Source organism: Psittacula echo (assembly GCF_963264785.1).
Source record: "Psittacula echo genome assembly, chromosome: 23".
In the NCBI taxonomy this organism is placed as follows: Eukaryota; Metazoa; Chordata; class Aves; order Psittaciformes; family Psittacidae; genus Psittacula; species Psittacula echo.
The window spans coordinates 3,202,657-3,212,548 of record NC_137748.1 but is presented as its reverse complement, the minus strand read 5'-3'; the positions used below and the strand labels follow the sequence as shown (position 1 = coordinate 3,212,548).

The 9,892-nt window shown below is 67.5% G+C and overlaps 2 protein-coding genes across 3 annotated transcripts; both read left to right on the top strand.

The window, feature by feature from the left end:
• Positions 1–2,273: 2,273 nt before the first annotated feature.
• TMEM98 (transmembrane protein 98) lies at positions 2,274–4,378 on the top strand (the record flags this gene model as incomplete). The annotated part of the gene is made up of 6 exons (XM_080633260.1): positions 2,274–2,404; positions 2,603–2,734; positions 2,956–2,989; positions 3,063–3,178; positions 3,249–3,308; positions 4,174–4,378. 6 exons carry the CDS (start codon positions 2,274–2,276, stop codon positions 4,376–4,378), a joined length of 678 nt encoding a protein of 225 aa, XP_080489386.1.
• A 1,396-nt stretch (positions 4,379–5,774) lies between these two features.
• On the top strand, positions 5,775–9,617 carry GRN (granulin precursor). 2 transcript variants are annotated; one of them, XM_080633350.1, is made up of 12 exons: positions 5,775–5,822; positions 6,548–6,665; positions 6,742–6,819; positions 6,911–6,995; positions 7,094–7,197; positions 7,281–7,422; positions 7,512–7,618; positions 8,128–8,245; positions 8,318–8,415; positions 8,663–8,890; positions 9,150–9,422; positions 9,494–9,617. In XM_080633350.1, the coding sequence occupies exons 2-12, from the start codon at positions 6,582–6,584 to the stop codon at positions 9,611–9,613; spliced, it is 1,437 nt and encodes a 478-aa protein (XP_080489476.1). In that variant the 5' UTR covers positions 5,775–5,822; positions 6,548–6,581; the 3' UTR covers positions 9,614–9,617. The 2 variants fall into 2 exon arrangements, with proteins under 2 accessions (XP_080489476.1, XP_080489475.1); XM_080633349.1 differs by having other exon boundaries at positions 8,128–8,415.
• Positions 9,618–9,892: the final 275 nt, after the last annotated feature.

The following is a 9,892-nucleotide window of genomic DNA, read 5'->3' as shown; positions in this document are numbered from 1 at the left end:
CCATACTCCCGAATAAAGAGCCAGTTCAGAGGACAAGGCGTTGCTGGAGGGGCATGGGGACATCCCTGGGGATGATGGTGGCACCGTGGGGGCTCAGGGATGAGCCCATGGTGATGTTCTCACCACCCATGAGGACAGGGTGACCGTGACATCCCCAGAGGAGCGAGACCTCAGGCCATGGTGGCGCTTTGGGGCACCTGTCCTGGCTGGCACTGCTAAACCCCATGCCATGGCCACTGTCCCCGCAGACAGCAGGGATGGGTGACAAGAGCAATGTGACCGGCGGGACACGAGCTTCCATCACCCAGGGTCAGCTCTCAGGTGAGGACACTTTGGGTCATGATGGGGACAATTTGGAATGCAAGCAGGATGGGCTGGGACGCAAGAGGGACAGTGAGGGACACAACTGAAACGCATTGAGACACTGGGGACACTAAAGGGCACGGCAGGAAACCGAGGGGGAAGATCTGGGACACTTGGGGATGCAGCTGGGACGTTTGGAGATGCTCTGAAGCACAAGGGGATGCTCCGGGGGGGCGGTGCCGGTTCTTCGGGGCACGACGGGGACACTGCGGGGCACGAAGCAAAGGCTCCGTTCTCCGTGGGCCCCTCCGGGGCGGAGCGGGGGGGCCGGGCCGGGGTCCCGTCGGGGCGGTGCCGGCCTCGGGGGCAGGGCCGGGACAGGGCCCCGCTCCGCGCCCCCCGACCGGCTCCATCTTGAGCGCGGCTGCCGCGGAGCGGCTCCAGGTACAGCGGGGCCGCGAAGGGACGGGGCGGGCCGGGGAGACGGGGGGGGGGCGAACCCTATAGGACCCCCCCGAGTGACCCCCCTGGGGCCGATGCCCCCCCCGGATCCGTGCGGGACTCTCGGAGAGACCCCTCCCCCGCAGTGACCCCCCCAGGGACATGCGGGACCCCCATCAGCCCCGTGCCCCCCGCCTCCCGCACCCGGGGCTGCGCAGGACCAGGCACCGCCTCGAGCCACCAGCAGCGACACCGCCACCCCTCTGGACACCCCCAATAGCAAACATCGCGCCCCGAGCCTCATAGGGCACCCCCAGACCCTCACAGGGCCCCCCCGGGGCTGTGTCCCCTCCTCCAGGACCAGGCACCAAGGGGTTACGGCGCAGAACCTGCTTAGTGGCCAAAATCCCTCTTAAGGCATTAATCGCAGTGGGAAGGGGGGGTACGAGGCAACAGTGTGAGTGTGTGTGTGTGTGTGTGTGTGTGTGTGTGTGTGCCCCCCCCCCCGGCTGGGGACAGCGCCGGGCCAGGGGCAAGTGCACCCGGGCTGGGAGTTTCATCCAGATCGCCAAACCTGGCTCAACTTTCGATGGGATCGAGGGAGAAGAAGAGGTGGGAGCAGGGCTGGAGGGTCTGGGGGGGGCAGGTCGGGCACACCCCCCGTGGGGGGGCCCAGGCATTAGTCACAGTGTAAAGGTCGGTGTTTGTGTGCCCGGTGCGGAAGTGGCACCGTCCCCGTGTCCCTGTGTCCGCGGTGGCTCCCGGCTGGCAGCAGGTAGGGAGGGCAATGGGGGGGGTCCTGTGCCCCCCACCACACAGCGGGCACCCAGTGGGGACCCCCTGCATGTCCCGTGCGGTGATGGGGGTCCCAGCGGCTCTGTCCCAGGCTGGTGTCCCCTGGGCCTGGCACGGCCAATGTCCTGCGCCAGGGACCGGGCTCGCAGACCGGCTGCTGCGTTGGGAGGGACCCACGGGGACAGGGCTTTGGGGTTCCCATAGGGACCAGGCTCTGGGAGTCCCTGTAGTCCCATAGGGATGAGGGCCAAGCTCTGGGGGTCCGATAGAGACCAGTCTGGGGGGGTCCCAACAGGTCCACAGGGACCAGGCTCTGAGGGACTCCTAAGGATCAGGCTTGGGGGGTCTGCACAGGGACAAAACTGGATGTCCCTGTGGTCCCATAGGGATGGGGTTTTGGGGGTCCCCGCAGCCCACATGGCCCAGACCTGGCTCTCCTGATCGTCACCATGGCCATGGTGCCAGGATGGGGGCAGCCCCCCAGGTACCGTGGCCAAATCCTTCTCACCCTGCACCCAGCATCACCCCTTTCCCCCAGTCCCTGTCTGGAAGGACCCCCTGGGGCAGGGATCCGTCCGTGGGTGACACCAGGTCCTGGCCAGCGTTTTGGGGTGCAGGGGAAGGGGAGAGCACCCGTGGTGTCCCCAAGCTCTCCCCAGTCCCCCCATCACGACAGACCCCACTGTGCTGGGATGGCACCGGACGCCTGAGCCTTCCCCCACCTGGGACTAGCCATGGAGACGGTTGTCATCGTGGCCATCGGGGTGCTGGCCACCATCTTCCTGGCATCCTTCGTGGCGCTGGTGGTGGTGTGCCGGCAGCGGTACTGCCACCCCAAGGACCTCCGGCACCACTACGACACCAAGTGAGTGACCCACGGCGGTGGCGTTGTCCCCGTCCCCAACGGGTGAGGGGGTCTCCAAGCCCATGGGCTGGGGACGGTGCTGGCACGTCAGCATCACCAGGGGGACGGTGCTGGGTACGCATCCAGCATCAGCAGGGGGTTGGGAAGGGAGCACGAGGAGGTGTCCCTGTCCCCAGGGATGTCCCATGTCCTCAACAGACCCATTGTGGATCTCATGGGGACTTCTGAGACACCATCAGAGCCCTCAGAGCTGGAGCTGGACGACGTGGTCATCACCAACCCGCACATCGAGGCCATCCTGGAGAACGAGGACTGGGTGGAGGACGCCTCGTAAGTGCGTGCATGCGTACCCCACTGCTGGGGCCCCCCATGCAGTGCCACCCCCCGTCATGGGGTGCAGGTAGCAGACAGTTGGGGGTCCTCAAGCTGGTCTCTGGGTGGGAATGTCCCCAGGGACCTGCGGGACATGGGGTGTGGGCAGGGATGCGGTGGGGGACACACGGGGCGAGGACGGGGGGGTCAGCCTGGATTCACACCCTCCTTCTCTGCAGGGGTCTGGTGTCCCACTGCATCGCCATCCTGAAGGTGAGTCCGCGTGGTGGCACCGGGGGCACCGAGCGCCCGCCCTGGCCCCACTCCCATTGTCCTCCCCCCGCAGATCTGCCACACGCTGACAGAGAAGCTGGTGGCCATGACCATGGGCTCGGGCGCCCGCGTGAAGTCCCCCGCCGGCCTCGGGGACATCATCGTGGTGGCCAAACGCATCAGCCCCAGGTGACGAGGAGGGTCCTGGGGCTCGGGGTCACCGTCGTGTCCCCTGGGGTTAACGGCATCCCGTGGGCAGGGTGGATGACGTGGTGAGATCCATGTACCCGCCGCTGGACCCCAAACTGCTGGATGCGAGGTGATGACAGCAGCGGGAGGGATGGGGACAGTCCCAGGGGAGGGAGGGGGCACCCATGGGTGCCACAGGGATGATCAGGGGTGTGGAGCATCTCTTATGGGAAGAGATAGCGGGAGCTGGGCCTGGTTAGTGCAGAGGAGAGCAGAGAGGGGATCCCATCGGTGCAGGTCTCAAAGGCGGGTGCCAGGAGGATGGTGCCAGACTGTCTCCAGTGGTGCCCAGCGGCAGGACGAGGAGCAGCAGCCATAAACTAACAGGCAACAGGCGTCACCTCAACATGAGGGAGAGCTGCTTTGTACTGAGGGTGGCAGAGCCCCGGCACAGGCTGCCCGTGGGACGCGGAGTCTCCCTTTCTGGAGACACTGAAACCCACCATGGGCACGCTCCTGTGTGCCCTGCTCTGGGTGGCCCTGCCCTGGCAGGGGCTGGACTGGGACGTGGAGCTGCTGGAGTGAGTCCAGAGGAGGCCATGGAGATGCTGCGAGGGCTGGAGCAGCTCTGCTCTGGAGCCAGGCTGAGAGAGCTGGGCTGGGGCAGCCTGGAGAAGAGAAGGCTCCTGAAGGGGAGACCTGAGAGCAGCTCCAGTGCCTAAAGGGGCTGCGGGAAACCTGGAGAGGGGCTTGGGACAAGGGCCTGTAGGGACAGGCCAAGGGGAATGGCTTGAACCTGCCAGAACAGGGGAGACTGAGATGAGCTCTTAGGCAGAAGCTCTTCCCTGTGAGGGTGCTGAGGCGCTGGCCCAGGGTGCCCAGAGAAGCTGTGGCTGCCCCATCCCTGGCAGTGTTCAAGGCCAGGTTGGACACAGGGGCTCGGAGCAGCGCGCTCCGGGTGAGGCAGGGCCGGGGGTGACTCCGTGTCCCCGCAGGGCCGCGGCGCTGCTGCTCTCGGTCACTCACCTGGTGCTGGTGACGCGCAGCGCCTGCCGCCAGCCCGCGGCGCGCCACTGGGTCGAGCGCTCGCTGGCGGCGGCGGAGGAGCACATGGCGGTGCTGCGGCACGCCGCCATGGCCGCCGAGCCCGAGCGCCCGCCCGGTGCCGAGGCCCTGCGCCAGGAGCAGTCGGTCATGTGACCCCGGCACCGCCATCGCCCGGGGCAGCGGCCCCCGGGGGGTCCCCGCGGTGGCTCCGTGGTTGTGGAACATGGGGGGGGGATCGGGAGGGTTTGGGGGGGGCTGGGTTCGGCGGGGACCCAGGGGAGGCGGGGGGGGGGGGGCGAGAGGGTTTGGAGGAGCTTGGGAGGGGAATTTGGGGAGGGTTTGGGGGTCTGGAGGGGGCTTAAGGGAGGTTGGGGGAGATGGAGAGGGTTGGGAGGCGATTTGGGGGTCTTCGGGGTTTGGCTGGGGATTAGCAGAGGTTTGGGGCTCTGAGGGGCCCTGTGGGGTTTGAGGGAGGTCTCGGGGGGCGGGGGGGACGTTTGGGTGTTGCTGATTTGGGTCTGTCTGAACAAAGCCGCAGAGGCTGGTTTGATTGTGCGCCGGGGCTGAGAGCCCGTGGGCAGAGCTGAGGCCCATTAAACACAGCCGAGATGCCATGAAATACCTGTGCCTCCCGAGCTGCCTCTTCTGCAATGCGAATCCCAGTCCCTCCTTTACCAAAAGCTACTTGTGCACCCCGTTGGGTTAACACGTCTCCTCCGAGCAAGGGCAGCGGCTGCTCTGGGAGATGGAGACACTGATGGGTAAAAACTCTCCTGCCAAGTCCACACTTGTGAGGTTGAAGGGAAGGCTGCGCTTCCCTTTTCCCGGTCACTGATCACAGGCATTGTCTCTACGTGTTTAATTGCCTTTTAATGTATTTAAATCCAAGGAAGCAGTTCCTGTCCCCACCAACAGCGTAATTTGTTCTCTCCCAAATCTGAGGGTCCCCGGGGGCTCGGCTGGGATTTCTGCCCCTCAGTGAAGAGCCCTGGTCTGCAGCAGATCAGCGACTTGGGATCCTCCTTTCACTCGGGGCTCTTCCTTCCGGGAATTCTTCCGCACTCGCCCCAGGTTCTGTGGCCGTTCCCTCTCCCAGTGCCCCTTTGCTCACGGAGCAGCCAGCGCTGTTTCCCCAGGGAAACGGGGGGTTTGGAAGTGGGTTGGGGGCAGCTGGGGGGGGGTGGGGCAGGTTGGGGGGCTTCGGTGGGTGGCAGATGGGGGCTGGGAGTTTGGGGGGGTGTTAGAGGCTGGAGGAGGGGTTGGGGGGGGGTCAGGGGACGCTGTGGGCGGCTCGGGCTCAGCACCAGCCCCGGGCCCGCTCGGGGCAGAGCGTGTCAGCGCCCCCCGGGATGAGACCCGCGCAACTCATCGCACTCAGCCGGAGGGGGTGGCGGTGGTCATGTGACCCCTCATCACGTGACGGGGTGGGCGGGGTAAGGGTGAGCAGGCGGATTTTCCCGCCCCTTTTCGCCGAGTGGACCAATAGAAGAGAGGCTGGTGGGGCGATGAGCCAATGGGGAGCAGGGGGTGGGGCTTTGCGGCTGGCTGGCATCGGGATCGGGACAGGGATCGGGACCGGGACCGGGATCGGGAGCGGGTACGGGGGCACTGGGGGGCACTGGGACGTTCTGGGGTCCCTGCGAGTCACGTGGGCTGTGGGGGCAGTGGGAGCCATGGGGGGTCTGGAGCACTGGGGGGCACTGGGAGCAGTGAGCCCCCTCCCCAGAGACACCCCCCCAGTAACAACCCCCCAGTGACCACCCCCTCCCAGTGACCTCTCTGCGGCGTGTCCGGTACCGGGGGGGGGCTCTGGGTCTGCCTCAGGCTTCCCCCGGTTTGGAGCCGGGGAGCAGCAGCCCCCCCCCCCCGCCCCGTAGGACCCGGACACGTGTGACAGGGCCCTGCCCCCACGGCTGCGGGGGGTGGGAACCACGTCGGGAAAGAGAAGTGAAAGTGATCCTGGAAGTGAGTTGGGGGGGGAGAGCCCTTAGCGCCCATCGGTACCGGTTGGGGGGGCAGCCCACCTCTGCCACTCCCCCCCCGGCAGTCTGGCCTCCTGTGCCACGGGGAGATGTTATCGGGGTGCTGCGGAGGGTGGCTGGGGTGCCAGACACCACCGCAGCCACACGGGGGGGGGGTGGGTGCCCCCCTCTGCGCACCCTGGGGTGGGGGAGCCCTGGGTGAGGAGGGGGGAGCTGGGGTTTTTGCAGCATATGGCTGAAAGGGGAAGTGGGACCCGGGGGGGGGGGGGGGGGCGGTGCTGGGGCACACACGTGCTGCCCCCAACTTTGTGAATGGGAAACTGAGGCACGGCTGTGCCAGGAGCGTTCTGCTGCCCGCAGATGCCACCAGTGCCATGAGGACCCTCCTGCTGCTGTGGCTGGTCCTGTCTGGAGCCAGCGCCTGGTGCCGCGATGGGCAGCAGTGTCCCTCCACCCCGGTGAGTGCCCAGGGTGAGGGGGGTCCAGGGGTGCCTCACCAGTGGGTAACCCCCCCATGCATCCCCCTGTCCCCAGGTCCTGCGCGCCAGCAGTGCGGTGCCGTGCCGGGATGGCTCGGCCTGCCCCAGCACAGGCAGCTGCCCGCTGCCAGAGGTGAGTCTCTGCACCGTGCCTCAGTTTCCCCCTTCCCTCTGCCATTCTCGGGGGGCTTTTCCTCCTCATCCACCCTCTTCTCTCTCCCCAGGGTGTCCCCTGTGCCAACGGCCACCGCTGCTGTCCCCGAGGGTCCCGTTGCAGCACCGATGGTGAATCCTGCGTCACACCCCCAGGTAAGGGAGGGCCACCTGTGGGTGGGGATACATGGATGGGCCTGGGGGTGGGCGGGATGGGACTTGGGGGTCTCTCACCCCATCCCCACTCTCCGCAGCCCCTCGCGCTGTCCCCTGTCCCGACGGACAGTCTGAGTGTCCCGATGATGCTACCTGCTGCATGACGGCCACTGGCGCCTGGGGGTGCTGCCCCATGCCCCAGGTATGGGGGGGACACACGACATGGGGACATTGTGGGGGGGACATCACGTGGTCATCACTGTGACAAGTGTCCGGTGCCCGCAGGCCTCGTGCTGTGCCGACAAGGTGCACTGCTGTCCCCACGCCACCGTCTGCGACCTGGCGCACGGGCGCTGCCTCTCACCCACCGGTGACACCCCCATGGGCACCACCTTCCCCGCCTGGAAGCGCCAGCCCCCGGTGTCAGGTAAGGGGTGTCCGCACCTGCGTGGAGGGGTGCCCATGGAGGGGGGCACGAAGGGGACGCGGGGACGCTGTGTGTGTGTGTTCCCGCAGTCGCCCTGCGCCAGGTCCTGTGTCCCGATGGCCGCTCGGCCTGTCCCGACGGTGCTACCTGCTGCCAGATGTCCCCGGCGCAGTACGGCTGCTGCCCGCTGCAGAACGTGAGTGGCAGCCCTGCGACAGGCACCCTGTGCTGGGTACCCCGCGCTGGGCACCCTGTACCGAGCACCCTATGCCAGGCACCCCACGGCACCCACCACACACCAGGCAGCCCATGGCAGAGACACCCCCCTCCCAGTAACACCCCCCCCAGTGACCACCCCCCCACAGTGACCCCAGACCCCCACACCAGACACCCCACACTGAGAATCCCATGTTGGGCACCCCATATCAGGTACCATGTCCCAAGCACTGAGCACCCCATGGCAGCTGCCCCATACCAGCACCCTGTGCTTGGCAGCCCATACTGAGCGCCCCGTGTTGGGTAGTCTGTGCTGAGTGCTCCATACCAGGCACGCTGTCCCCATCACCTCATGTCAGACACCCTGTGCTGGGCACCCCATGCCCTACCCTGTGCCGTGCACCCCACAGTCAGCCCATCCTGTCCCCGTCCCCACTGTGTCCCGGTGGGGCCCCGGTGCAGCGGCACGGATGCAGCTCTCCCCTGCAGGCCGTGTGCTGCAGCGATGGGCAGCACTGCTGCCCTCAGGGCACTGCTTGTGACCTGGAGCGCTCCACATGCACCTCCTCGGGGGGCCGGGAACCCCTCCAGGCATCCCTGCCCAAAGGTGAGGCCCCCCCACACACCCTGCCCTGGCCTGGGGAGGGGGCACCGGCTCTGAGTGTCCCCTTGTCCCCAGCGCGTGACGTGAAGTGTGACGAGGAGACGAGCTGCCCCGACGGGAACACGTGCTGCCGGCTCAGCTCGGGGGCATGGGGGTGCTGCCCGCTGGAGGAGGTACGGGGAGGCTGGCCCCAAAGTGTCCCCTGGGTGGGATGAGGGCTCATGTCCCCTGCTCCCCAGACGGGACAAAGAGGGCTCGTCCCATGGGGATGGGGGATGCTGCTGGACCCCCGGTCAGCCCCCGTCTGCTAACTGGGACCAGTTTGGGCAACTGGGATGGGGAGGGAACAGGCAGGAGTAAGCACAGTTTACCCTTGGGGGGGGCAGGCCGGGCTCTAACCCTCCCTTCTGCCCCCCCCAGGCCGTCTGCTGCCCCGACCACGTGCACTGCTGCCCCCAGGGCTATACCTGCGACCCAAGCGCGGGCAGCTGCCTGCAGCAGGAGGGGGAGCGCCGGCCCTGGCTGCGGAAGACCCCGGCGCTGTCCCGGGGGGGGGACGTGCAGTGTGACGAGGAGACGAGCTGCCCCCAGGGCAGCACCTGCTGCCGGCTCAGCTCGGGGGCCTGGGGGTGCTGCCCGCTGGAGCAGGTCTGGGGGGGCTCTACCAGGGTTGGGGTGGAACGGGGGGGGGTTGGATGAGACCCTCTGGGGACAGGCAGAGCTGGGAGGGGAGGGACAGGGACACAGGACACCCCCACCTCCATCAGTGTGCCCCTCCATGGGCGCTTTGTGGGCACCGTGGGGACAGGGCCCAGCACCGTCCCCGGGGCTGGGGGTCCATGAGGTTGGGGGGTGTCCCAGGCCCACACGCCTTGGACCCTCTCTGACCCTCCCTTTGCCCCCTCAGGCCGTGTGCTGCAGGGACCACCAGCACTGCTGCCCCTGGGGCTACACCTGCAACGTGGCCACCCAGAGCTGCGAGAAGCTCCTGACGCCCGCCCTGCTGCTGCGAGCACCCACGTCCCCTCCCCAGGCACCCGCTCCCCGGCCTGCCCCCCTGCGCGCTGCTGGCACCGACCCCGCTGCCGGGGTGCCCTGCGGTGCTGCCCACTCCTGCCGCGGTGGGCACCGGTGCTGCCGTGCGCGGGGGGGCTCCTGGGGGTGCTGCCCCTTCACCCAGGTTCGTGTGGGGTTATGGGGGGGGGGGGTCAGGGTGGCATCACCCCCTCCTCGCTCCGTGTCTCTCTACAGGGCTCCTGCTGCTCCGATGGCCGTCACTGCTGCCCTGTGGGGTCCCGCTGCACCGGGGGGGGCTGGGGGTGCAGCCCCCAGCGCTGGGACCTGCCTGCACCCCGCAGGGTGCTGCTGTGAGGGCCCGGCCCCCCCCCAACAAGTGCCACCACCTCAATAAACGGTTTCTAGGACAAGCCCCTCCCCTGGTTCTGTGTGGGGGAAACTGAGGCAGGAAGCAGAGGCGAGGGGGGGTTGACCACTCTTTAATATATTAATGCCACGTAAGGCGGCAGCTCCCTGGCCAGGGGGGCAGGCAGTGCCGGGGGGGGTCCCCATGTCCCCCCCACTGCCCACCCGGCCCCTGCTGGCCCCTCTTCATCCTCGCCATGTAGAAAACATTTAGAAACACGATTAAAA

What these genes read in the sequence shown, in the direction of transcription:
- GRN (XM_080633349.1), top strand. Translation starts at nt 6,582, where the DNA reads ATGAGGACCCTCCTGCTGCTGTGGCTGGTCCTGTCTGGAGCCAGCGCC. An exon ending in GCTGCTGCCCGCTGCAGAAC is followed by an intron (nt 7,619 to 8,127) that starts GTGAGTGGCAGC and finishes TCTCCCCTGCAG; the next exon opens with GCCGTGTGCTGCAGCGATGG. An exon ending in GGTGCTGCCCCTTCACCCAG is followed by an intron (nt 9,423 to 9,493) that starts GTTCGTGTGGGG and finishes GTCTCTCTACAG; the next exon opens with GGCTCCTGCTGCTCCGATGG.